Source organism: Amphibalanus amphitrite, unplaced genomic scaffold (genome assembly GCF_019059575.1).
Source record: "Amphibalanus amphitrite isolate SeventyFive unplaced genomic scaffold, NRLGWU_Aamphi_draft 000819F_arrow, whole genome shotgun sequence".
Lineage (NCBI taxonomy): Eukaryota > Metazoa > Arthropoda > Thecostraca > Balanomorpha > Balanidae > Amphibalanus > Amphibalanus amphitrite.
Window position 1 is genome coordinate 92,944 of NW_024882313.1, and position 26,769 is coordinate 119,712.

The 26,769-nt window shown below is 50.5% G+C and overlaps 3 protein-coding genes across 9 annotated transcripts in view; 2 read left to right on the forward strand and 1 right to left on the reverse strand.

Annotated features, from left to right (window-relative positions):
- LOC122366608 (nascent polypeptide-associated complex subunit alpha, muscle-specific form-like) overlaps nt 1-11,986 on the reverse strand; it is a 54,724-nt gene extending 42,738 nt beyond the window's left edge. Inside the window, exons 1-3 of one of the 3 annotated variants that reach the window (XM_043339048.1) lie at nt 11,954-11,986; nt 10,667-10,745; nt 5,387-5,563 (exon numbers count right to left, since the gene is read on the reverse strand). In XM_043339048.1, coding sequence (XP_043194983.1) covers nt 5,387-5,563 — 177 coding nt within the window. In that variant the 5' untranslated portion in view covers nt 10,667-10,745; nt 11,954-11,986. The other 2 variants (XM_043339049.1, XM_043339047.1) reach the window with 2 other exon arrangements.
- Nucleotides 11,987-12,409: 423 nt separating this feature from the next.
- On the forward strand, nt 12,410-23,594 carry LOC122366609 (RING finger protein 10-like). Of its 2 annotated transcripts, none has more exons than XM_043339054.1 (7): nt 12,410-12,831; nt 13,990-14,180; nt 14,675-14,919; nt 20,528-20,993; nt 21,215-21,911; nt 22,468-22,917; nt 23,132-23,594. In XM_043339054.1, the coding sequence occupies exons 1-7, from the start codon at nt 12,735-12,737 to the stop codon at nt 23,230-23,232; spliced, it is 2,247 nt and encodes a 748-aa protein (XP_043194989.1). In that variant the 5' UTR covers nt 12,410-12,734; the 3' UTR covers nt 23,233-23,594. The 2 variants fall into 2 exon arrangements, with proteins under 2 accessions (XP_043194989.1, XP_043194988.1); XM_043339053.1 differs by having other exon boundaries at nt 12,431-12,831; nt 13,987-14,180.
- A 611-nt stretch (nt 23,595-24,205) lies between these two features.
- Nucleotides 24,206-26,253, forward strand: LOC122366610 (uncharacterized protein D806_0078-like). Of its 4 annotated transcripts, none has more exons than XM_043339055.1 (3): nt 24,206-24,298; nt 25,312-25,679; nt 25,946-26,253. In XM_043339055.1, exons 2-3 carry the CDS (start codon nt 25,412-25,414, stop codon nt 26,026-26,028), a joined length of 351 nt encoding a protein of 116 aa, XP_043194990.1. In that variant the 5' UTR covers nt 24,206-24,298; nt 25,312-25,411; the 3' UTR covers nt 26,029-26,253. The 4 variants fall into 4 exon arrangements, with proteins under 4 accessions (XP_043194990.1, XP_043194993.1, XP_043194994.1 ...); XM_043339058.1 differs by lacking the exon at nt 24,206-24,298 and adding an exon at nt 24,314-24,501; XM_043339059.1 differs by lacking the exon at nt 24,206-24,298 and adding an exon at nt 24,360-24,567.
- The last annotated feature ends 516 nt before the right edge of the window (nt 26,254-26,769 follow it).

The following is a 26,769-nucleotide window of genomic DNA, read 5'->3' on the forward strand; positions in this document are numbered from 1 at the left end:
GCTATGGCTATGGCTGACTATGGCCTCATCCCAGATAGTGAGAAGCCGTAGTTGCAAATTTTAATCTGTGAGCGAGCTGCAATGACACGAACAGGCGATTATCACTGTTGTCGCTCCCCAGCCACCACCGAGCGACGGTTCTGTCGGCGGTCGGTCCGCCACCGCTGGACTTACTTCCCGACTATGAACTCGGTACCTGGCCGGCAGGTGGCATTGCCGTCACCCCGGAGCAGAACACACGACCGCAGTCTGAATATTAAACAGCTTTCCTCAACCAATTCTCACATCCCACCGAAATAAAATGTGGTATCTGATCTCCGTGGAAAGAATCGCGGCGATTTATAACAGCCACACAGTGAATCGTTCTTGTTCCTTCCGGCTGCAAGTTTCGCTCCCAAATAAGAACACCAAGACACATCGCCCAGCAGGGTTCATAGCGAACACTCGTATCACACCTCTGACCAAGCGTCCCTCGTCGCATCCCCACCCGGGTGTGCAGCCCGGCTGCACGGCTGACCACACCCCTCCGCGTACTGTTGTCGGTCTGTGACACTCGTCCGGTCGGCCGGGGGAGGGCAGCGTGCGGTATGGGTCAGTAGTGACCGTCAACACGGCGATGGAACGGGCAGCGTATACAGGACTTCATGACTTTCGGGCTGGTAAGAGAGAGAGCAAAACAGAATAGAGCAGAGCAGAGCAAAAAGAGCAGAGCAAGCAGAGAAGAGTTGCAGAGCATTATAGAACAGTGCAGGGCAGAGCAAAACAGATGAGCAGAGCAGAGCAGAGCAGAGCAGAGCAGAGCAGAGCAGGAGCAGGAGCAGGAGCAGGAGCAGGAGCAGCAGGAGCAGCAGGAGCAGCAGGAGCAGCAGGAGCAGCAGGAGCAGCAGGAGCAGCAGGAGCAGCAGGAGCAGCAGGGCAGCAGGAGCAGCAGGAGCAGCAGGAGCAGCAGAGAGAGCAGCAGGAGCAGCAGGAGCAGCAGGAGCAGAGCAGAGCAGAGCAGAGAGAGAGAGAGAGAGAGAGAGAGAGAGAGAGAGAGAGAGAGAGCAGAGAGCAGAGAGAGAGAGAGAGAGCGAGAGGAGAGAGAGAGAGAGAGAGAGAGAGAGGAGAGAGAGAGAGAGAGAGAGAGAGAGAGAGAGAGAGAGAGAGAGAGAGAGAGAGAGAGAGAGAGAGAGGAGAGAGAGAGAGAGAGAGAGAGAGAGAGAGAGAGAGATCCAGCACGGATGCCATCCATTTCATTTGCATCTGGCCCTGCAAGGCCTTTGATTTCTGTACACCACGGCTCAGCATAAACCGTTGGAGCTTTGCAGCAGAAGACAAAGCAATGCATGAGTCACGTCTCCTTTTCATGACTCACGACGACACTTGGAGCGGAATTATTGCGGAAGTGAGGTAATGCTAGATGAACATTGATAAACATTGTAAACGGTCTTGTAATACCAAAAACCAGTTACCACTCCTGACTTTCTGGTAAATTTTGGCGCACCGTTTAGAACTCCTGGTAGCCTTCAAGGCGGTAAAATGAAGTAGCTACAGACTAAGCTGGATTACGTAATTTTCATTTTCAGCCATGAAATTGTATAAACAGCGAGCAAAACATGTCCTAATCAACACAACTCACAGGTTACCATCACGATTTAATTCCTTCCCGGCTAACGGCTCTGCCGCTACAAACGCCGAAAACCATGTGTCGCCACGACAGCAGCAGCACAAGCGATGACGAATGCCACCTGTTGCGGCTACACATCTGTATCCTGTGTGTAGATAACTGTAATTGTATCCGTCCCGAGCCCGCACGACAGCCCCAGCCGGCACCGTCCAGCGCCGCGAACTGGGCCGGTTTGAGCGCCACCGGTTTGGTGACCTCTGACTGCCGATGGGATTCAGTCGGTCGGCGCGGTGACCCGGTCGACCGACGGCGGCGCGGCGCGGGGCACCTCTGACCTGTGACCTCTGACCCGGCCAGGTCGACGCACCGCCAGCAATCAAGCGCCGTCATGGTTCACACAGACCAACAATGGGCGGCGGCGAGAAGGCGAGCCCACCACGGGTTCAACGCCGTCTCTGGGCCCGGGCATGGCACATGCCTACACAGATCGGGCTGGGTTGGGACGACAGCAATCACTGGTAGTAGTCAGCGGACAAAACATCGACACTATACACCGGCTGGTTCGTCTGACACCGCCCTCCGCGGCAGCCGGCCGGCCGCGGCCCAGTATGGGACGCGTGTCAGTGTGGGCGGCGGCGGCCGGTTCCGCGACCGCCGGCCGGTCGGTTTCTGACCACTCGGGCGTCGATCTGCCGTGCAGCGGGCAGCAGCCGCCACCCATCGGCAGTCTGACGGCCGCCGGTCCGTCCCTCACGCTGCGGAGAGAGGCGACGGAGACGGCCGATTTCTCTCTGCCAGCGGTGCCGGCCGCGGCGGAGAGCTCGGCGGGCGGCGGCACGCAATGCGCTTCCGCTCCAGATCGGGACAGCTCGCTGCGCAGTAGCCCAGCGCCGTCCAGCGCATGGTCGGTGCGAGCCGAACACAAACAGTACGGCCTAGTGCAGAGATCAGCCCGCATCGACGTCCCAGTGCAGACAATCACTAACCGTTTCTCATCACAGAGTAGCGCCCGACCGGCACGGCGGGGCTGCGGGCCAGGGTAGGGGCGGACGACCCTGGTCACCATCCGCCCGCCTGTTACCAATAGATAGCGGCCGGTCGCGGCTCGTATCGTCCCTCCAGGAACATCCGGCTGCCTGCCACAGCCCGGTGGCTAGTCAGCACTCCGCGGAGCTGACTCACAAAACACACAGACGGGCTCACAGAGAAACGCCGGGGTTCGGCAGAGACAGAGACAGCGGCCAACAGAGACACAGAGACAGAGAGGAGAATCACAGCCACAGCCAGATGCAAGTTCAGACTGGGGCGAATACCACATCCTTCCAAGGTCCAGTGTTCATGTAGAGCAATGCCCTTGCACATTGACCTACTAATATCGTTAACATTGAAAATAGTGTTTATCAAACCAACATGAAACGTATTAGTATACGGACATAAATTAAGGCGTGAGATGGCGTATGCTCCAGCCTGATAAATGATAATGATGTTCGGCCTCAATCTCATCCCTCATCCCAACTACGGGCAGGAGCCAACGGCAGGACTCACCTCGGGTCAATCCAAATCTGCGTTATCCGCGCTCCAGCGTCACACGGCGTTATCCACTCGGCAACACCACGCCTCTCGTCCTCTCTCCACGCACACCGCACAACTCCTCTACTCTGCCCGCGCGGCTCACCCCTCGCGTACCACGGTCAGCCGGCCACTGGTGCCGGGCCGCGCGGCGGCAGCCGGCCGCCCCCGCCCGCCGGCCGGAGCCGCCTTTTTACCGCGGCAGACCCACGCCGTACTGCTCACACCACGCGACAGGGTACCGACTGCCGCACGCAGTCACTTCGTCCAAAGTTGACAGTCCACTGCGAATCTCTCTCAGCTGATCACGCACACAGCCGTCACACTCTCGCTGCCCGCACCGGCACAGCCACCACACACCAGTCTCCACGCGGCACGATGTCAACAGATTCAGCTGTCGCCGGCCGCCGCGGAGCGCTCAGCTGCCGCGCCGGTGCGCTCGGCTGGCGCGGGCCAACGGCCGCCGCTGGGCCGCCGCGCGGCGGTTCGGGCGGTCGTTTGTCAGCTGAGCGCACCACCACACTGCGGCGGCAGCACCGGCGGCCGCCAACTCGCGGCACAAAGGGCGGCGGCGGCGGCGGCCGACCGGATAACGGCGCGGGGCGGCCGGGTCAGCGGCTCAGCGCAGGGTCAGCGGCTCAGCGCAGGGTCAGCGGAGAACCCGGTCGGTCAGCGCCTCAGCGCAGGGTCAGCCAGAAGAGTCGGTCAGCGGATGAGCGTGAGACCAGCGGAAGGTCCGGCCGGTCAGCAGCTCCGCGGATGCCCAGTGGTCAGAGGTCATAGAGCCTGGTGGGTCAGCGGCTCACCGCAGAGCCCGGCTGGATAGAGAGAAGAGACTGTGGAGGGGCAGAAGTCGCCACAGCCGACCAAGCGACTCTCAGCGGACGACAGGGCTCCTGCGCACTCTGGCTGCGCTGCCTACATCCACCCCGCTCAGATCACATCTGCGGCGGCTGGGCAGAGCTCCAAGACTCGCCACATGGTCCGGTGACCGGTCAGAGGAGGCGCCTAATCCCGTATGCACGCCACCCGGCCGTCCGTCGCCTCGCTGTATTACGGTGCAGGGCACCGCTAGCCGTACCGGCGGACAGCAGAGAGCGCTGCTGTACCGGGAATAGCACATCTAAACCGATACGAGCGTCTGACACGGAGAGCCGTGTTCTCGATATTGCAGAGGAGACCGGCTGTCAAATACCGTCAAGATAGTTGAGAGACGGATGACTTGTCATACAAATTATGTGTAAAATAGCAGCCAACAGAGACAAAGCCATCACTTCCTTGACAACACGGAAGGAAAATAACAAGATGTTGTAAAGAGTTTGGTGCAACCTATCCTTATCATGCAAAGAACAATAAAGTACTCCCTAATCATCCCCAAAATTATGCAAGTGAGGCCACCCGAAACAGGAACAAGCGTCACAATGACGAGACATATGACGCCATTTAGCCACCGGCCGCGGTCGGGAAAGTGGACATAAACACCAACACCTGGCATTTTCCCACCTTGATAACCATATGTCGACGGTGAGAAAACGTGTGTCATATTATCACTTTTGGTGTTAACAGGAATCATGTGTCGCAAATCTGAGCCGGCCGTTTCAATTTAACATTAACATGGCGACAAATTTCAGAAATAATCGATGAAAAAGGATGGACAAACATTAACGAGTCTGTCAAAAAAAAAAAAAAAAACGACTGGTTGGAATTAAGATCCTGAACGCGGGATGCCAAACAGCATGGCGAGAAGTGGTATGATTTAATACGAGCCATTGGAAGGAGAATGGCGTGACACGGCAAGATGAATGAGAGTCCAAACGTTGCCTTCCAAAACGAGGCGCTCATCACAGCGAAAAAGTTGACTAACACTGAGAAGCACGATGGAATGTAAGCCTTACACCTTCAATGCATTTCACCTATGGCTTCAGTGTTGAATGTCAGGATGCACCGTGATACATACATTGTCACAATTGATTGTACTTACATATTTGGAAGGTGCCCATTTTCTTGGACAAGCTCAGCACAGTGTGCGAAATCACAAGTCACACCACCGAGCACAATCAAACCAGTTTAACTCGACCGTTCACAATTCATCATTACATAAATATCGCATCAAACCGGGCAAGTCGTCCGCTATCTCACTGAAGCACGGCCTCCTCCACAATATCCTTCCCTCCCCCTTTCACTACCGTCCGCCCTCTCCCAGGCACCCACCTTGGCCGCCGGCGCCGGCTGGGGATCGCCCTTCATCTCTGGCGCGTCTGGCCGAGGCTGGACCGGCCTGTTGAGCTCCTTGAGCGCCGGCCGCGCGGTGGCCAGCTCAAAACGCTCGGCGGGCTTCAGCTCTGCCGCGCGCCGGTCAGAAGACAGCGGACGGTTCTCATCCCACATCTGCCGGCAGCGGGTCAGCCGTCAGGTCAGGTGAGGTCAGGTCAGATGAGGTAAGACTTAGAGGCAACAGGAAACAAGAAAAACGATTAAATGAAAGTAGTAAAAAATAAAACCAGTTCTGCTAAACATATCACGACATCAGGTCAGGCCAGGTCGGGTCAGCACAAGCCAGAAAATAAATGTCACATTGCATAATTGGGTCCAATGTCAGACTTATGATTATTTTAGGGTTTAGCTGAGTAAGGTAAGGTCAGCTGTCAGCACCGTCCCTAACCAGCGTATCTCCCGTCCGCTCGACCCGTCTGGCCCACCACGGCAGACCGACTGCCATCGCCTGCCCCTGGCTGGTGTATCGAGCGCCGCGGAGCCGGGGCCTCACGAAGGTCAGTCACGGTCACGGACTGCACCGACTCCTCTCCGACGGAGGCTGGACCAGATCCAGGCGGGAGAGAGGGAGGGAAGCCAGGCAAAGAAATGTGGGAATGCTAGCATAAAAACCCATCAGAAAGCGATGTCGTCGAGGCAGGAGGTGGAGGAGCAATATGTTTCGCTGAATCATCAAGTAAAATTTGGTTACGTGCAGCGCTTTTACTGAAAAACTCCTTAAATTTACCCATTACACCAAAAAAGCTTTTACACAGTCACTCATTCCTGCACAGTGCAAAGTGCACATCATAGCTCCCAATACGCACACGCTCACCACTAACCGGCGCACACGCATCATACACGCACCCGGTACCGTCGCCCAGCTGATCCGATGTTGATGTAAACAGTGCGTGGCTCATTGATCAGCTGATCACTCGCGCACGCACCGAACGCACTGCCGCTATCACGAGTAGCCTGATACACTTGGCTAGTATAGCATGTTCCTCTCACTAGCCTCGACTACACTATCACACACCATAGCGTAACGAACCACGACTGGTCAGGAGGGAGGTCCGGGCCATCGCCCCGGGCGCAGACAGACAGACCCGGTCACCTCCTCAGCCGCCGAGTCAGGATCAATACGGGTGGCGGCGGCAGCGGCGGCGGTCACGGCGCACCACCTCCCTCTCCCCGACACAGGTGGCTGGTCTCACGGGCCAGACGACGGGGTAGGGGTGGAAGCAACGACGAAAGGGGGTCGGGGGGGGGGGGGGGGTACGGGAGCCATGGGATCCGGGGTCATGAGAGAAAGGAACCAGAGCAATGGTAGTCAGGAGCCATGGGAGTCGGAGTCGGAGCTCGGGGGACGAGACCCATGTGAGCCCGGAGCGAGCCATGGTATCCAGGAGCCATGGGAGTCGGAGTCGGAGCTCGGGGGACGGGAGTCGCGTGAGCCAGGAGCTATTGTACCATCAAGGAGCCATGGGAGCCAGGGGGCACGGGAATAGGGAGCCAGGAGCCACGGGACGACAAAATGGAATGAATGAGTGACGCCCAAGGACAGGTAAAATTCAAAACCGATTTCCTCAGTGCAACAAATAACGATTACGATGAAAAAATTAATGGGTACTAAGGTAATGCAAAAATTTGGATATTGATGAACAATGATAACAAAGTCACACACAAAAACGTGCTTGGTGCTGTGGTCGATGACTGATAGGTTCGGTATACGAGTACGTATCCATCCATCCGTATCAGACTGGTGTTTGATTCAACCGTGATTGAATCGATTGGATTGAATCAAACAAAATTTGTTGGATCAAAAAGATTTGATTCACCATCAGGATTGTTCGATTCACAAGCCATGATTGAATCAAACGAATTGGGAATCAGGGTTGATTGAATCAAACAAACTAACGATTCATGAACTTAAAAAAGTTGAACTGAACATAGTTCATTATCAACAAATGTTAACACTTCCACCATGTGATGATCATTGCATGACAACAAAAAGAACACAACAAATACAATAATATCCCTGATATTTTTGAATGAGTGGGTTTCCTTACGTTTTTATTTCCTTTGCAATTTGATTATAAGCATGTTTGATTTAGCCGATGAAACCGGCACTAAGTTTATAGATAATGGTGATATTAGACTGCACTGGAAAACGACAGGAATCTAGGATATATTACGATATCTAGTACAATTGCGATAGCCAATACACTTTGCACCCTGGCCGACGACAACGGCAATCAAAGGTCGGGAGCTCCAGACGACTGAGCTTTGTGGGATATGTTACTCAAGGCCCAGTGATCAAGCGGGTCTCGCCCTGCCCCGACCTTGTCACAGGCTGTACCGGTCCTCCTTCAATAATGGACCCTAGAAAGATGGGTGGGTTCAGCAACGAGAACGTACCGACCAAGACTCATTCGTCTGCTTCTACTGGTGAATGCTCAGCAAAGCAGTAAGCACAATAGGTAATGTTAAGGCCTTGGCACTTGGCAGAGACATTATGTTGTGAAATTTGAGCTGTCCGTTATGTCGAGGGCATGTTGATCTGGATTTATGCTGACTGCACTACAGACTTCAACACAGCCAGAGATGTGGGTACATGTTTTGCCATACTCTAACTGAAAATGATGCACAGCCCAGAGACTTCTTTGTCTAACTCTGGACAAGAGGGCAAAGAGCATAAGGACCAAAAGACTGAACCAGTGGTAGTTGAACACAGAGCAGACACAATCGAGCATTAGAAAATACCATTTCTGCATACAAGTAATAGTAATAGATGATAAATATCCTCCTGTTCAAAGTCATCCTTGCTCCTTAACCTAGCCTGTTTTATTGTTCATTTGTTTCATGTTTTGGCCTCTGGCCTCCCAAAGCCCCGCCAACAGTAAGGTAAGGTAAGGTAAGGTTTATGAGGGCTTACTGGCTCATTGACTGCAGTGGTTATTCTGTGGCCAATAGCCAGTTAACACACTTGGATGCTGCCACTGTGGTAGCACCCAATGTTGCATTCTCAATTGGACATGTTACTGGATGATAATGAGAATACTAGACCCAGTGACTTAAAAATCCTAAACATACTCTAGGACAAGCCTGGACCCTGTTCAAGTGTCCATGGCCGCTGCAGTTCCCGCAGTAAAAAGGCAGGGCCGGGGGCTTCAAATGAAGATTTAATTTATGAAGAAGAAACAATGAAGAATTAACTTAGCTGGCAGCCCATCACAGTAGGCGGAACTATGGTCATGAGTACCCAAATATAGGAACGTTCCCATTTTTGGGAACGGAGTTCCCAAATATGGAACGGGCGTTCCCATTTATGAGAACGGAAGGCAATTTTTCGGCCGTTCTCCCACTAAAACTCAAAAGTGCATCAAGTCTCAAAAAAGTGCACGCTGATTTAAGTATCTACTAAATCTCCGTAAAGTTATCTTTAATCTGACCGTGGAACAAGGAAATTGACCGTGGAATGATATTTTTAATGATTTTTTGAAAATGACAGAATGGTGGAAATATGGGTTATACGACATTTAGCATGCAATTTTAAGGAAAATGAAGCATTTTTTAGTTTGAGGTAAAGTATAATAATTTTCGCCTGGTTATGAACTTTCATACTATCGACACCAGATGCTGACAAATGCAAGCGAAGACGCGGACGGTCCCGAGGTAATATTGTTGACTTTTGTGTCGGGGCGGACGACCGCGTGGAACGTGAGTGAATTTACCGAGCTACTGTTGTAAACTCAGTTTAAGCGGTTGAAAATTATCCAGCTGTATTTTATCATCCCGGAAAGACATATTTTATTTGGATGCTAGCTGTTTAGAGTTGTTTTATAAGGAGCGTCATGAGCGTGGTTTTTGTCTTCCGTGTTTCTAAGCGTGATCGTTTTGGGGGAATTTCTCTTATATAGCTCGCTCTGTGTGGTTTATTTATAATTTTTATGCTGATTTCGATAATTCCTCGTGCCCATCCTACCAGGCCTTTTGCCACTTACACTCATCAAGAAAGGAAAAAACTAGATTTTCATTGGGACTAGGTGTTTTGAGGGTGTAACATATTCAGCGTTCCCATTTTTGGATACTTCCTTGTACTCGTCAACTATCGGTGATAAACAGACAGGTGCTTGACACGTCTCCACCCTCAGCGCGGACGGTGGATATAGGTATGGAAGACCTTGTTGAACATCGCTGAGCGTTGTGAATTACGTAATCCAGCAGAGGGGGGCGTGCCCGCTGCGAGATCGACGGGAATAAAAGCGCAGAAGACCGGGCGAAACATGCGACGGTCTTGCCGGAAAGGTCATCTGATGATTGTTGCGTTAATAATAATTTGCGGCGTTGGACGTGATGCTTGTTAATGAAAAGAGCCCCTGAAAGGCGTCGGTGAAATCGTTCCCAATTTTGGGTACGCCGTTCCCATAATAAGGAACGCTTGCAGCGCCAGTGTACGAGAGCGTTCCCAAATTTGGGCTCGCGGCCCGGATGATGGACTGCTTTACAAATAGGGGAACGATTCGAAACTACGATGGGCCTTACAATATCAAACTCTTTCCCAACAATATTGAGACAAATATCAGGCGGTTCACGATCGTTTTATATTTTTTGGACGTCATTTAACGGTTCTTTTTCTTGTTTTAAATAATGCCTACATGGCGTTCCCATATTTGGGTTTATCGTTCCCAAACATGGGAACGAAAATGCGTTCCCGAAAATGGGTACGCTTGACCATAGTTCCGCCTACTGATCAGGCCACAAACAGACAGCAGTTCTTGCCATCTGTGTGTCGCCTGATTGACCTCCAGCTAAGCCTCGCTTTTTTATATCAGGAGCTGCTGCGCCCGCACACACTTGAAAAGGGCCCTGTTTTGGCATAAATTGAAATGTCCAAATATCCAGTTCATTTTCAAGCGACACCTGAGTCGAGCCTGTTATTATGTAGTAGTCATTGTCAATGTCAAAGACTGCTCACAGTCCGCAGTCTACTTTTCACCCGAAATGTCTTCTAAACATATATATATATATATATATATATATATATATATATATATATATATATATATACATATAAAAGCACGTTAATTCTTAAAATTGAACTTGAAATGGAAAAATCGAGCGCAGCGGAGCAGAGCAGACTGCCTGAAGTGAAGCTTACTGGATCCGACAGAAGTTGAGGTTGAGTTAAGGCAGCACGTAACGACTAAGACGAGTAATCATTAAAGTGAAACTCACCTCGCACCGTCAGCTTGAATTACACGATTGATATTATCGCGGAAATTACAAATGCACCTATACTTTACATCCGATTTTCTTTTTTTTTTTTTTTTTTTTTTTTTTTTTTTAGTGGCCCTAACTTACGTTACTGGCCTCGCGAGGAGGGCGGCGACCTAACTACGCCGCGCAAAAGAAACCGGCCGTCCTAACTAAGACCGGTGGCCACTTTTACTGCAAGACAACATGGGAAAACCCATATCCATGTACTATGCCATGAATATGGGGAAAAACCCATGAATTTACGTTAAGATACATAAATGACAGTGAGACTTACCGTTAAATTGATGTTTGTGAGGGGAGGGAAGGAGGAAGTTTGTGAATGGTAATTGGTAGGGTTACGATGTTACGATAAAAGTTGGATGATAGGAAAGGTTTGAAGAGTGGAGGATATGTCGCTGCCGCTGTTGAGGGCCGATTGTTGTACCCGGGCCTGTGGTCGCCCAAACCCGGCCGCTGCCGCTGTTCAGCGGCCGGGTCCGTGACTGAAGAATCCTTGGCCGCTGCTCGTCGTTGTGCAGTGGGTGAAGGGACAACCCCAGAGTATGTGGACAGTTCCTTGCGATGATAGCGAGAAGGATGAAAAAAAAAACGCTTTTCGCATTCGTTCGGCGACTATATATTCTTTGTAATGCGGTATGCCTAAGGCCAAGTAATGGTGCTTACTTTACAGTTTGTCGGAATAAGGTGAGTTTAAGACAAAATCAAGTACTAGATCAGTTAGTGCTGGATCATCTCCGAGAAGAGTCGGAAGATCGTTTCTGAGGCGATATTTTGTAAGGTAGTTGTTGATATGTTTTCGTTCGTTGCGGAGGACTGTGCATCCGATTAGAATGTGTTCAACCGTAATGCGTGTGTTGCATGTTTGGCACATTGGTGGGTCCGTCCTTTCGAAAAGATGACAGTGGGTGAAACGAGTATGTCCGCATCGTAGCCTTGCCAGTGTAACCTCGCGAATCCTATTTGGCTGGTTGCAAGTTGTCCAGGATGTAAGATTTTGCTTGATCGCATATAAATGAGGAGAGTGGGTTTGATTCCATTTGTTTTGTAGGTAAGTATTAAATTTTGTTCGGAGTTTGTGGCAGACGTCCCCGATCGAGAGAGGCACCCCACTAGGGTCTGCTCTCATTGCTCCTTCCTTAGCGAGGGTGTCTGCCAGCTCATTCCCTGCGATGCCACAATGACTTGGCACCCAAAGAAAAGTTATATGCTGACTTTCGTCTAGTTCTAGTAGCATTTTGTGGATTCAAATTCTTCGGAGCGCCGCCGCCGCCAGATAATAACAATCCCGCGCAGCATTTGAAACATTCAAGGTACGAAATATCTTTTTGATCACAATCTACTTTAAAGCCACAATTTTCTGGGAATTATACCTGAAAATTTTTCAATTAAATAATTTGTCAATAAACCAAAGGAAGCATGCGAAATACATTTATTTTCTGTTTTACGTAAAACGTTTACAAAAGTACTGGGAAAAGAAACTAGTTTTCCTAGTTTTATTATTTTCTACTTCTAGATTTGTGTAAATTTGCTTTTATTTAGTGCCTCTGTGCATCTTATATGAAGTATTCACAATCACTTTTAGAAAGTTATTATTTACAATAACAAATTTGATAACTATTAGGGAGAAAATAAATCATTTTGGAAAAAAGTTTCCCCGTTTAGTTGTGTTTCTAGAATGATTAATGCGCAACAATTTGGTATAATATGAAGCGGCAGCCATTAATTTCGGCTGGGTGCTGAGTGAAGACATTCGGGGAAAATTGTATTTTTTTGGCGTGGCATCGCCACGCAAGCCTTGGTTACTACATCCCAAAGTAAATTACTCTTGGGTGGATAACTCCCCCAAGAGTTGTACTTGTATTCGCCCGTCAAGCACTGATATTAGTCAGTCATCGTTCGAAGAGCATTGCTCATCCTTTTTTATACCGATCGTCGCAAATATGGCTTGCTAAAATGAAGCTAACTCAGAGAGGAAACGACGCGCCTGCATGCGTGTGCAACGCTTCATTCTATCTTCTGTTCATTGATGCCAATAGAAGACTCAAACATGGAGAAAAAGAATGTCAGCAAAGCATCTGTGCTGACAAAATGTAATCCTGATCCGAAATCTAAGCAGAGTCTGGGTAAGGATTTTTGGGAGTTTGAGCCCTCCACAGCTAAACCGATTCCTCAATGTGCATGCATGATTCCAGATAAATGTGAAATGTGAGGTGTCACTTTACAGCTTAGGTTTTAGCAGAGCAAGCAATTATTTGGAGTTTGAGTTTGGGTATATACCACTTTTCACAAAACTGCCCTTAGAAGCTGAGGCATTATATGCCAAGCATCAACCTTATCAGTTTGAGATAAGATATGACTAAAAACTGCATAATATTCTTTGGTTAGTCTTCTGTAAGTTGTTTGCTACCTTTATTTTCTAAAAAAGAAGTAGCTCAATAGAATTCACCAGGAAAATTGACTCTGAACACCCAATGTTTAGACTTTCCCAATAATTTGAGGCTATTTGACCTAGTCTTAGTCATGACCTTAGCCCTGCCTAAGTCTAATATATTTTTGGTCTGAATCACCAATGTGTAGCTCACCATTGATTTCTGATGTTGAATTGATCATCGCAAAGTTTGTTATTCCTTCTATCCTATTCAGCAGGCAGGCAGTGTGTGATGATGTTGGTTGGTCTGGGATGACCTTGACATTTACCTGCACGGACCTTGACCTTGAGATTCCAGATCTATCATATTTTGTGTTGCTGGTCTATAAATATGTTTGGGCTGAACTTTGGCAAATAGTTTTTTGCAAAGGCTTATAATGCTCAAACTTGTAATTTTGATCTTTGACCTGATTGCTGACATGAACTTTATCTCTGGCATAATTGGCATTTTGGTGGTGAAGAATTAACTTAAAAGAACTTTGCATCTTCTGTTTTTAACATTTTTCTATACCGGCCTATCTGTCTGCTGGAAAGCTTTATTCTAACCTGGTATTCTCACCTGGTAGGGTTCTCAGAGGAGGAGAGTATTTAGGGATTCCTGAAATCAACTTCAAATTTCCTATTTTAGTACTACACTTGATCATTTAGGAGAACGGTTTCAAGGTATGAGTTCTGTCCTCCCTAATTAACTTTAGATTCTTAAACCACATAGCTGATTACCTATTTGTATTGGTAGTGCAATCAGTATTCAGTAGGTACATGTTTGCTAATTTTGTCACCCCAGGCCAGATGACCCCTGGGGTGACAAACCTGAACATCCACATGATGATCACCTGTCCCGCTGTGCCGGCAGAATACAATGGCAATGGTCGAGGCGGCGGCTGTCGAGGCGGTCGGCGTCCGGCGGGTTTCGGAGGAGGAGCGGCGGGCGGCGCGGCGGTCGGACGGAGGCCGCAGCCGCAGCGCTCCCGACAGGTGGCCGACAAGCGGCCGCGGGAGCGCGCCCAGCCCGCTGCGGGCGCTGAATACGGTCATCGAGAACAGGTGCGGCACGCTCTTATTATTATTCCAGTAATGCGATATAGTGCTCCTGTTTACCCCCTATATGGTCTAGTGGATAAGGCGTCCATCTAATAAATCGGTCGCAGTGAGTTGCGGCCGGAGCGCTCCACGCCGTTGGTCCGCGCTTCCTTAACGATTCAGCCAGCTGGTAACTGGCGAGAGAATGTCACGCTAGGCCCGGGAGGACCGTGTCGTCATCTACCTGCGATACGTTTCACTTTCAAATAAATTATTCCGGTGAACCAATCTCGGGCAAGGTCGGGTGTGGGACGTGGGTCCGTGGTGTCATTCGCATTAAGTACCGCGTAGCATGGCACCAGGTCCTGAAGTCAACCATTCATTCAGACAAAATATCTATAAAAATCAGTAAATGGTTGATTTTGGCTTAGTCGTCCAAGTCTCTCCCCTCCCACTCCCTGCTACCTAGTTAGCTACCGATGTTTACGTCTAACGCTTGGTTTCGTCTGTGTGTTCAGGTAGCTGACGCCCGGGAGTCCAATTCTGCGATCAACCGAGGCAGCAAGAAAGGCTTCCAGGACGTCAGCTACTTGGTCAACTTCCGTTGTGAGTCTGCGCGCGACGCGCACGCGGAGCGGTACTCCGGCTCCCAGTGGCACCAGCAGCGCTACGGGGGCTACCAGCACCACGAGCCGCGCCCGCAATGGGCCGCCAGCCGCGTGTTCCGACCCAAACACGTCAAGGAACAGTACCTGCAGGCCAGGTGAGACGGGAGAGGAAGAGCTCGGGAGAGGAGAGACTGGAGGCGTAGTGTGGTGTTGTCGCTGTTGTTGGAAGGTGTTTAGTAGATATGCTGATTTATTATCGTTTTTCAGTGTTTTTTTTTCAGAATGGTTATTATAGTAGAATGTTCCTGGTTATGAAAGAATGAAAATCCGAATAGAATGATGATTCGGTCATAAGACTTTCCAAGGCTACTGAAAGATAGGACAGCGCGGCTCTTCTCTGATCGAACATCCACGATTCACATCGCAGTAAATAATATCACCACAAACATTTCTCGGCTAGACTTGACCTTGTACTAGTCTTACGTAAAAAAAAACGCTCGCGCAGCACCGACTATCGATCGATAACGTGATAGTGTCAATTGCCGCTTTCGAACAATGAACTGAACAGTGAGGTCGTCAGCAGTTTCTTCTAAAAGCGCACACACATTCCTTCATGTTGAAAGGGCTCATCGCATTAACCCGCGCACCGACGGGGGTCTGCGCCAACTTCGCACCGACGGGGGGGGGGCGGATGACCGCCCCCCCCCCTGAGATCTCGAGAACGAAGCAAGATAGCGACAAGCGGTAAACGGCATCGGATACGCACGGCCAAGATCTACAATTTTTACTAAGGTCATTTTCAGGTCAGGTCAAAGATGACGTCACAGGGGTCGAAAAAGTCAAAATGGCGGCGCTAGATATGGAGAGAGTTTTTCTCGAATAACTTTCGAATTAGTCAAGATAGGAACAAACTAAGGGCATCATCGTATCGTGATCCTCTCGTCAATCCGCATCGAATGATATATATGTTGACCTCGAAAGGTCAAGGTCAAAGGTTGACCTCAGGTCACGTGACCTCGAGGTCATCGTGTATGTCATTCGATGCGTCTTGACGAGCTGAACACAATGAGACCATCCACGCGTCTGTATCTTGTTCCTGTACGGAGTTATTGGCCAAAAACCTTTGGTGACCTTTGATGACGTCACATGACCTCACAGCTGCCCAACAGCAAAACAGACCTCAAGGTAGTGAAGGTTGATCGTTTATGAAGTCATGTATGGTATATGGGGCCATTCCGACCCGTTTTAGTGGTAAAAACAGGGAGTTGATTAATGATTTTTCCCCCATTGACTTAAAGGGACTGTCCCACCTTCAAAAAATTGCTTTGATATACTGTTCTTGTGTTGCAAGACATAGATTAGGGGCCCCTGTACACGAAATTGGCAAACATTCGGCCCATAGTTGGCTAATTGTTTAAAAATTCCAATTTAAAGCTTTTGGATCGATTACGTCATATGATTGTTTTTTTATCGGGCAAAGTTTTTGGTAAGTGGGGGCCGTTCAAGGTCAGTGGGGGCTCGGCTGCGGCTATGGAACGTGATTGGCCGGACGACGTAGAATCTTCGTCGTCTGAGAGACATCGAACGCGGGGTTAGATTTTAGTAACATGCAAAGTAACACAAACATGTTCAATGTTCATGGAAAGGATTGAAATGAAAATTGGAAAATTGAAGCTTGAACTTTGTCAAGAAGAAGGTCGCAAACTGCAAAGAATATCAACAAGGCCTTACTTATCATTTTTAAAAGATTATAGAATGCTCCCTAATAAGCAAAAGCAAGATATTGATTGCCCACAATGTCTTGGGCACATGGATGATGGAAGTGAGCTCAACTTCAATAATCAGACCTAAGAATCACAATGGATATAGCCATGAGCCAGACTGCAAAGTATGGCAATTTTGTCCAGATGTTGTCAGTGCAGACTCCTTCGTCTGGTGCGGATTTAAGTGTGGTGCGGTGTGGATTTGGTTTGGTGTGGTGCAGATTTAGTGTAGCGGGGTGCGAAGTGTTCTCTCAGCCCCCTTTGGTGTGAATTTTCTGGCTCAGTTTGCAGGGTTTGTGTAAATTTTGAACTTAGGCCAGTGCTCCTTGGCGACCTGCGAGCCATACTCTGCAGTACTGGCCTGGGCCCATGAGCAAAGTAATATAATATAGTCTGTTCAAGATTCAATATAATAAGTCTGCAAAACACATTCCAGCAATTGTAATTGAAGCAGAATGAATTGTAGTGACCTGCATTTGTATTTTTGTTGTGTCTGTGAAAAATAATAAATATACCTACTTATTGGAAAAATCGTGGCCTTTCAGCACATTTGGCAGAGTTGTGTGACTCTGATGTAGTGGCTCATGTGGAACGCAACGAGCTGCGGAACAAGCTTGAATAGCATTTTGCCTCAGGGCTATCTGCCAGAAACATTTCATCTGCATGAATTTATCTACAGGCAAGTCTGACAAATTTGTGGATTAACTGGGGACCTTGTAAGCCTGCATATTAAATTCTAGCCTACCAGCTCAGCCCTATCCTCAGTTTCAGCATTCAGCATGATAACAGTTCTGATCAAGTTCTGATTGTCACCACTGAGACACCAATGGAGTCCTCTGAAATTTTGCCTTTTAATTAAATTATTTGTAAGAGTTTCAAGCTATATTTAGACCAAACATTTCACTCTCAAAGATCTGCGACCTACCCCACTCGTCCAGTAGGATGCCTGGCGCGCAAACAGTCCAGCAGTGAGCTGCCAGCCGGCACGCAGGGCAGCAGCAGGCAGCAGCAGCAACGGCAACTGGTGAACACGTCTTGGACTGCAGCCACGACATAATCTAGGCTAGCGTCTATTCAATTTGTCCATGTACAAGTCCCACAGCTCCTGCCCGAGGTGCCAGAGGTTGCGCAAGTCAGGGAACTGACCACCTCCAGCCCAGGCGTGGTTCACTGACTCAAGATATTTCAACTGACCAGTCAGAGTTCATGTTTTGCAACTTTTATCCAAGTTATTTGTAATTGTAATATTCTAAACTGAATTTTAGGCATGACTTCATTTTTCAAGAGCTACAAAGAACACACCTTCCCTTTGCAGCACGTCTATTGTCCTAACATTAGTCACATAGTTGCAAGAAGCGACTTGAATGCGGAACCTGCCTGTTTTGAAGCCCTGTTGTCTGTTGGGTGACACTGCACAGAGGTAAGGATGGGGTGTGATTTTGCTGCTGTTTGTCAGGTTCAATATGTGTGTCAATGATCACAAAGTACTCTAAAGGTTTAAAAAATGCACAGCATGGCCTAACAAAGCACATTACCTAGGTTTTGACAAGCAGCACAGCGACTGTGGTACAAAGGATTCACGACCGCGATTCACTCGGATGGATGCCTCCGAAAGCTATGGCCGATGTTAAAACCATGGTAACTGCGCAGAAAATAATAAGCAACGGCGAGCCCGAAGCACTAGCTGCCATCTTCATGAATAACAGTGACGCGCGAGAGAGGTCCACTCGACAGGACCACCTTTTCCACCTTCCACGCTCGCGGCTCGAGACTGGCAAGCGACGATTCGGCTACCGGGCCGCGGCGCTACTAAACAGTCTGCCTCCCGGTGTCATCGAACAGCGCCCCGCCCCATTCGCCCGTGCGGCCAAGGCTGCAGTCTGTCCGGCGATGGCGACCGCCCGACGATGACCCGTGTCAGAGGAAGGAGGTGCGACATCCGTGTGCGGTGTGCTGTCTTGAATCGTCCGTTTGTATATAGAGAGAGCGAATGTCCAGCGATTGAATCTGTATGCCTGTGTTTCTTGTCCCCGCATGTTTTTGTTTGTGCCCGACTCAGACTCTGGACTGTAATCGCCACGCCCCGCGTGGATTGTCCATGAAGGTAATACAATACAATACAATACAAGGCCCAGTCCTGGTCCCATGCTCATGTTAGTAGCTGGATCTGCTCCCAGGAAACAAAGGTAAAACACTATTGACAGCTTTAAGATGAAATCTGCAGGAAAACTAAGCCATCTATAAAATCTAACATAAGCTTAAAAGCGCAACAGAGCATTTCTGATTCAACGTGCAGCACTTCCGCTTTCATCCGCCATCAGCAACTCAGTTCAAAGAATGATGCATTACATCACTAAAATTTATTTCAAAATACCTCTGCATGGTGTTTACACAAACAACAGTTCTTTACTAGACATGGTCGACCTCAGGCCACCCACACTTCAGCAAACAGGGTATTATCAATGTTTAACGGCTCAAGGTTAGTCGTCTTGGATGTTCAGAAATAAAAAGGTGAACATTCATTGTCTCTTCCTTATTTGTCACCATCAATAGATTGTGGACTCCTCAGAGCATGTCTTGATTATGGAGTTGAAACAGCAGTGAGCAAATCATTTATGATTTTGATACTATGATTAATTTCAGTGAGTTGCACACTTGAACTTGACACCTGCCATTGATAAGTTCATGGCTCTTGCATTCTTCAGTCACATGTAGGACGGCCTCTTAAATATTTAAATACAAAAATAAAAATACTGCTAGAATTAGAAGACTATTAGAATTATTTTGGCATATCAATTTAATTCTCCACCTCGTGGCGCCGCGGGCGCTGTTCCAAGAGGCGTTGTTATTTTTCAAGGTTTCAATAAAAAACAAGTCGACAGATACAGAAACTTCGGAGGGGTGTTCACGGGCACCGCACACTGCTGCGTGCGGTGTGTGCGGTACGTCCAGCAGGCGTGGGGGTAGGGGATGGGTAGGCGGCTCTGACGTCACGGCTGCGTGCGGTGGACGGTCCGCTGTGGCCAGTCCCGACCGGCCACAGCGGTCGCTGTGTGCGGTGACGCAAGGCTGACGTAGGGACGCAGTGGGCGGAGCTTGGAGGCTGTGTGCGGTCCGACCGCACACAGGGTCCGTGAACAGCCCTCTGAAAAGGCGGAAACGTCACAGGTTTTAAGTGCCAATACCAATACATTGTGGCACTTATTTGCACAGATGTCAAAATCAAACACGAATTTATTTGCGATGAAGTAATTGCTGGAGAAACGGTTTTCACGACTCTGATTTTCAAAGAACGCCCATCAAGATGGCTATCTCAACTCAATTCTAATGTTAAGGTGGGACAGTCCCTTTAATGGGGAGGTCGCGAAATTGACCTGACCTTAGGTCACCGATATCAAAATTCCGAGATATACAAATTGTAGCTACTAATGACCTAATAATATCCTGCGACTTTCAAATGCCTCCGACATCTACTGTAGCTCTGGCACGGTGACAAAGTTGCAAAAAAGTGACTTGAGGTTGGGTCATTCAAAGTGACCTGGTGACCTGACCTTAAAAGGTAGGAGGTTCAAACTTGCACATCATGTGTAAAATTGATGAGGTTATAGTCATACCAAATTTCGCGGCGCTACGCGCCGCGGTTTTCCCGCTATTCGCGAAAAACCTCAGGGGAGGGGGCGGATATCCGCCCCCCCCGTCGGTGCGCGGGTTAAGAAATTAGTTTGTACTTGGCATCGACACGCAACAACGTGGTTGATATTTCTTAGTAACTGGTGTGGCCGATATACCGATATCCCTCCAACTACCATCAGAGAATTAGTCTAACCACGCTGTCCGTCTCAAGGTGGCGGCCATTAGTAGGCCCTGCCCGGTCTCAGCTGCGCCATTGTCTGGCTCGTATTTACGTCTGGTCACGTCGGTGTCTTACCAACGCTAGTTGTCAGTCGGTGGTATCTTCCTTGCCCTAGTGTTTGACCGGTCTATGTCGTCCTCGGTCCAGGTGTCAGCTGGTGGTGCGCGACGACGGCGACTACGCGGCCTGTTTGGGTGACGCTGACCGGCTGGTCGACTGGACAATCGTCGAGCAGGTCTGGCTGCAGGAGGACGAGCCGACCACGTGTCCGATCTGTCTGTACCCGCCGGTGGCGGCGCGCGTCACCCGCTGCGGCCACACCTACTGCTGTGCCTGCCTCCTGCACTACCTGGCGCTCAGCGACCAGGCCGCCCGCAAGTGTCCCATCTGCGAGGAGACGGTGCACCCGGACCAGGTGCGCCGGTGCCGGCTGGTGCCGCGCCCGCCGGCCCGGCTCGGAGACACGGTGGCGTTCCGGCTGATGCGTCGCCAGCCCGGCTCGCTGCTCGGCCAGCCGGTACAGGACGGAGAGCCCTGGGAGGAGCTGGTCACGCTCGGAGACGACGAGGAGCGACAGAGACTGGCCAGAATCATACTGGCCACGCCCAAACAGGTACCAAACACCGAGAAATACTTCTGGCCTTGAATGTCGTCAGGCAAACGTTGTTTAGAGAAAACTGTGCCATTGTTTTGACGTATTCTCGAATTTTCTTAACTTTGCGCTTTTCAAATTTCAACTTGATATTTTAGTCGGCTTAATGTTTTCAATGCACCTGGTTACCGTTAGAGTCCAATGCTCGCCAGAGCTAATATTCTGTGCCTTTTTCCCGTCAGGTGGCGTCTGAGATCCTGGCGCCGGAGCGGGCGGCGCTGGAGCTGCAGCTGGCGGAGCTGGCCGACGAGCCGGAGGCGTGCTTCGTGCAGCAGGCTCTCACTCAGCTGGAGGAGCAGGAGGCGGCCGTGGCTGAGCGCGCGCTGGCCGCGCTGGCCAAGCCGCAGCGGCCCGACCCGGCCACGGCGGCCGAGCAGGCCACGCCGCTGCCGACGGCCGCCGCCGACAGCGCCATCGTCTACCGCTCGGCCTTCGACGAGCAGACGGTGGAGCAGGCGGCCGAGGAGGCGGCGGCCGAGCTGGCCACCGGCGCCCGGCAGCGCTCCCTCAGCGAGACCTCCTGCACCGAGATCACCGCCGCCGACCTGGAGGTGCCGGCGGCCGCGCCCGGGCCGGCGGCCGCGCCGCGACGCGACGACCACGAGCAGCCGCTCTACTACTACCAGGCGGAGGGCGGCGAGCACGTGTACCTGCACGCGCTCAACTGCCGCATGCTGCTGCAGGAGCACGGCGCCTGGGAGCGCTGCCCGCGCCGCCTGGCCGCCCAGCTGATCGACGTGGACGCGGTGACGATGACAGCGCCGCTGCGCCAGCGCCTCCGCTCCCTGCGCCACCTGCCGCTGGCCACTCCCCTGCAGGTGGTCGAGGTGCGACTCCGACCGCCGGACGTCTCCACAGAAACGGTGGCGCTCTTCAAAGGTGGGTGAAGGTGTTGGCGTGATGGCAGATGTAGATGATAGTGAAGTGCGTGCCCTGTCTGCAGCGGCAGACAGCCGTTCTATGTTTGGCTTCATCCGTCAAGAACGGTCAGTATCAAGGAGGTAGAACGTTAGTTGTGACTTAGTTCGCTAGTTTTGTATCAGAGCCTCTCAAATCGCTGATTATCCAGAAGGTCGGGTGAGCCTGTTCACATGAACATCAAGCACGTTTGAGCGCGCTGATTCCAAAGCGTTGAGTCCATGCAGCCAGCACTTTCGCTGCATGATAATTATCCTTTGGAACAGCACATTGGTCTGAGCCAGGTGTCAGGTGGCATTGGGTAACCTACAATGCCACTAATTTGGCTCATCCACAATTCATAGGTTTGTATCCACTGATTTGATCCCTCGTCACGAGAAAGTACGGGCTGGCTCAGCTGAATTGAGGCCACGTCACACGCTATGCGCCATCTTTCAGTTTTCTTTCATCTAGTTCGAAGCAAATATCAATAACCCGACGACCAATACTAACCATTGACCATAAATTCGCCCCACAGATCAGATCAAAAAGCGTGAGCAGCGTCGGAAGGACAAGCAGCGCCGTGAGCGGCAGCACGAGCGGCGCCTCCGCCAGCAGGGGAGTCGCCGCGCGCCTCCCATCGAGGCTGTGTACGACGCGGCGTTCCCGTCTACCGCTGCCGAGCTGCCGCCGCGGCCGCCCACCCCGCCGCTGCTCCAGTCGGCCGTCACCCCGCTACAGTCGCCGACCGAGGCCGCCCAGCTGGGCTCGTCTCCGTCCTTCGCGCAGCTGCTGCGGGCGGCCGGTGCCGGCGGCGGGCCGGCGGTGGCCTGGCCGAGCGCGGTCCGCCCGCCGCCGGCCCCCGCTCCGGCTCCGGCCGCGGCCCGGGAGGATGAGCCGAATGCTGTGCCGAGCTACAGCGACAGCTGGTCGGCTGACCTGGCCGCCGCCCTGGAGCGGGCCACGCAGGACCGCGCCGCCGCCAACGGTTAGTGGGGTGGACAAGTGGTTACACGGGCTTTTTGCAGGTGCTTTCGACCGACTACGCTTAGTTACAAAAAAAAAAAATGTTTCCATTCGACACTGGCCGCATATGAATACGACATGCCTTTTACTCTTTCTAGCCGGTCTTTCTGCACCCGTTTTGTTTGTTTTGACCCTGACCTCATGATCTTCGCCTCTGACAGTTCTGTCCTTTCCAGCCGGCTCCGACGCCGCCGGCGCCGAGGGCCGCTCGACCAAGGGCAAGAAGGGTAAGAAGGGCCGAGGCACGGTGCTGCTCTCTGGAGGCCTAACCTTCTGAAGGAGCTCGGATGCCTCCCTGGGTCTCACCACCGACCGGGCGAAGAGATATACCCAGCCGCTGACCGTCTAACGGCCCAGTCTCTGTTCTGTTAAACTCACCCAGCCGGTTGCAGGAGCCACTCGCTGCCCGTTATCCCGGCTAGTTTGGTTGCTGCGACTGGCTGTGGCCGCTGTCTGGTTTAGTCACGCTGTCTGGCAGTGCCCGGCCCGCCCGATGTCTGGTTTGGTTTGCTAACAGTGACAGGCCGGTGTCTGGTTTGGTTTCGCCGGCCCGCCCCAGCTGACGCCGAGCAGGTGCCGTGTGTGAGGGGCGCGGCCGGCGGCTGGTCAATAATACACGGTACCCAGCAGTCTTACCGGACTGTGTATGTGGAAATGGTGTGGTGAATACTAGTTTGAACGGAGTCTGGAATGATTTACAGAGTGTAGGTGCGCCTGGGTCTGGGAATAACAGGAAAAGTACCAAGCAGTTGCAGAAGAATGTAAGGGGCTTACGTTCCAGATCCAGAGTCTTCGTTGTGAGGTGCGTAAAAATTAGCGTTTTTGATGTCTGATGCTTTGCTACCGTTATTAAAGATGTGCTAACAATATGTGCGCATGGATTTGGACAAGATAAGTTGCCTGCATCACCTGCATTTCATCACTCATCCTCATTATGGGGCTGGCAGGCTTCCGCCTTGGCCAAAATAAATTCAAACGATGACCTTTTATGAAGGAATGCCATATACGTGTGGAATGGGTTGCATCATGCATGAATATGAATTATGAACTGGAGATGGGGAAAATCATATAGTAATATAATTGCGTGTGCATCCAAGATCGAGGGTCCCAGGAACGTGTGCATCCGTGCTTTTGGCTGACTGATAATTTATGCGTACACCGTGCACTTATTTTTGCTTCGTAAAGGAATATAGTAGCATATGGCAGCTCAAAAGGGGTGTGTATGCGCCGCAGCTGATACGAAAGCGCTATCACCTTGTTGGTTTTGTTTTGCATCTCAATCTGTGGTTGTGGTGGAGTGGTGGATGCTGAATCACAAGGCAGTCCCTTCTATTGTTTTTCCGGTTTGTGTGCACTTCTTTCATTTTATTTTGCTTGATTTACACAATAACTTATCTGCACATTGTCAGAATCTTAGATCCAGTGCGCTGTGCAGTTACACTTCATGCTGCTGCTGGCTTTTAAAGCTCAAGCGCTTTCAATTTGGCTTCTTTTGCATAAATTGAAATGTATTAAAATTGTGGTTTTCTTTTTCCATACCTAGGGCGTTAGTAGAACAAAAATGTGTGGGATTTATTACTCCAAACACTTGCATTTTTGCATCGATAAAATTGTATGTAAAGAAGCTTATTTTGACTTCCCAAAGAAGGGATGACAGTGAAAACGGCGCCTGGGGCGATTTGCTCAAGGCTCTTGAAATTCACCCTCATAAACCATGTGACATCCAGCATGTAGAAGGCATTGAGAGGGGGAGTAGTTCTTAATAGACACGTGGCTCAATATGCCCTCGCTCAATATGGCTCGTTTTCATTGGCGTCCCAAAGAAGCAGCTGTCTTTCACAATCCTCAATCACATGGCATTGACAAAGTTGAAGTTGTACATACTCGGCCAGACTGCTGTTGGTTATCCAGTTTTTTTTTTACTTATTTACTTATCTGTCCAGACTCCAGTGCTGCATGATAGTGGTCAGCGAATATCAGTAAATACCCACCATGCCTGCCTATAGTGTAAACTGGAATTTAAATTTGAAGTTATAGGGTACTGGTACCCATACATTGCTAATAAAAAGGGAAGTCTCCTTTGTGTTTTTCAGTTCATTTGTCAAATATCTGAATGGTTCTTGAAGCTTCCTTTGATCTTGGAAATGAATTGTGTTGTTATGCTCAACTGAATGTTAGGACTTTCTTCTTGAAGAAGTGAGCTAAATTTTGGCAATAGCATGGCTGAGTCAAATATATCCTGTTTTTGTTTTATTTTTATGGCTATTCCAAAATAAAATGGCCACAAAAATATGCTCTCTGCTAAGTGCTAGCTGATGCTGGATATGTTACATGTTCACCCATCTTACTCTCACAGGTCTCATCCACATTGCACATCATTTAAAATCTGAAGTCATCAGCTGCAGTCTGTTGTTGCTGTGATCTCTGCTGAGGTCACCTCTCTGAGCCGGCGCACCATGGAGCAGGCTGACGGCGCCCCCGCCCCCGCGGCCGCTCCGGCGGCGCCCGTCTGGCCGTGTGCGCCGCGCCGGGGTCCTCCGAGGCCGCAGGGCGCACCGGCCGCCGGTGCCGGCCGCGGCTCCGGCGCCGGCTACGTGATGCCGGCCAGCGATGTGCGGCTGGACGACCCCGGCTCTGCTCCCGACTTCAGCGAACAGTGGTCGGCCGACCTGGCCGCCGCCATGCAGAAGGCGAACGAGAACCGCGCCGCCGCCGCGGCAGCAGGTCAGTGTAACCGGGGAACACAGTGGCTGCTGGAAATGCAGATAATAAGGAGCAGTAGTCTCTTCATTCGTGGTAGAAAACTGACGTTTTCGCTCATTTTCGGCTGACGTTCGCTCATTTTCCGATGATTTCACCGTCCTGCGCTTAATTAACCATTGATATGTTTATTGTTAACGTTCGTTAATATCTTCATTTTCAAGTTTCTATTATTTTGATTTGACCATCTGATCGTTTTGACCATAGCACATATCCCGTTTTCCCTTCAGGCGGCGGATCTGAAACCAAACCAAAGGGCAAGAAGGGCCGAAAGGGCAAGTCTATTCTTATCTCTGGCGGCCTGAGCTTCTGAAGCAGAGGTCGCCACCTGTACGGCTGTGGCCGGCTGACTGGTGACGCCAGCTCGCGGCCAGTTCCCGCCGCCCCCGCCGCTAATGTTGCTGCTGTGATACGCCAAAGCTGAACTTGGCCTCGCTGTACGATCTGATGTACGGCGCTAGAATTCTCAGTACAACGTGATGCTTGGTATGACTATATTGATGATCTTTTTTGCACAATATACGACCATCAAACTTGATACGATTTACTTGAGGAAGGAGCGGTCTACACTTCCCAGTTGCCAGTAGCGGGGTTTGAAACTGTAGGTGAAACCTACCCATCTATGCGCCAACAGGAAGTTATAATGGGATTGTTGATGTTATTGGATAGTGGATACTGATAGCGAAAGAAGTCAGAAGAAGGAGCAAGGAGCAAAGAACGGAGAAGAGCCCCTCGACTTCATCAAGGGGGGCTAGGTCTAAATTTTTACTCCAGAAGATCACATTGATGGGGGAAGAGGCGCTAAAAGTTTCGCAACCCTATCTCTGAGCATGCTGGAGCTATTGCAAAATGTGTCGCACGACTTACCAGTGCTGCCAGGTGACACTAATGCTGTACGCCTGAAGGTACGCTGTGCCGCCCGGCTCGCACTTTTTTCCGCTACTTTTCCCACTAGATCACACCGGTCATAGATATAAAAAAGACACCGGTGCACTAGTGCAGTACCCCTGGAGGTATCCTGTGCCGCACGACTCCCGATTCTCTCGCTAGATGA

Bases quoted from the DNA above. Each gene is read 5' to 3' on its own strand.
- LOC122366610 (XM_043339055.1), top strand. From the start codon at position 25,412: ATGGAGCAGGCTGACGGCGCCCCCGCCCCCGCGGCCGCTCCGGCGGCG. The intron at 25,680-25,945 runs GTCAGTGTAACC...TTTTCCCTTCAG, and splicing joins CGCCGCCGCCGCGGCAGCAG to GCGGCGGATCTGAAACCAAA.
- LOC122366609 (XM_043339053.1), top strand. From the start codon at position 12,735: ATGCCAATAGAAGACTCAAACATGGAGAAAAAGAATGTCAGCAAAGCA. The intron at 14,920-20,527 runs GTGAGACGGGAG...TCCTCGGTCCAG, and splicing joins GAACAGTACCTGCAGGCCAG to GTGTCAGCTGGTGGTGCGCG. The intron at 22,918-23,131 runs GTTAGTGGGGTG...TGTCCTTTCCAG, and splicing joins GGACCGCGCCGCCGCCAACG to CCGGCTCCGACGCCGCCGGC.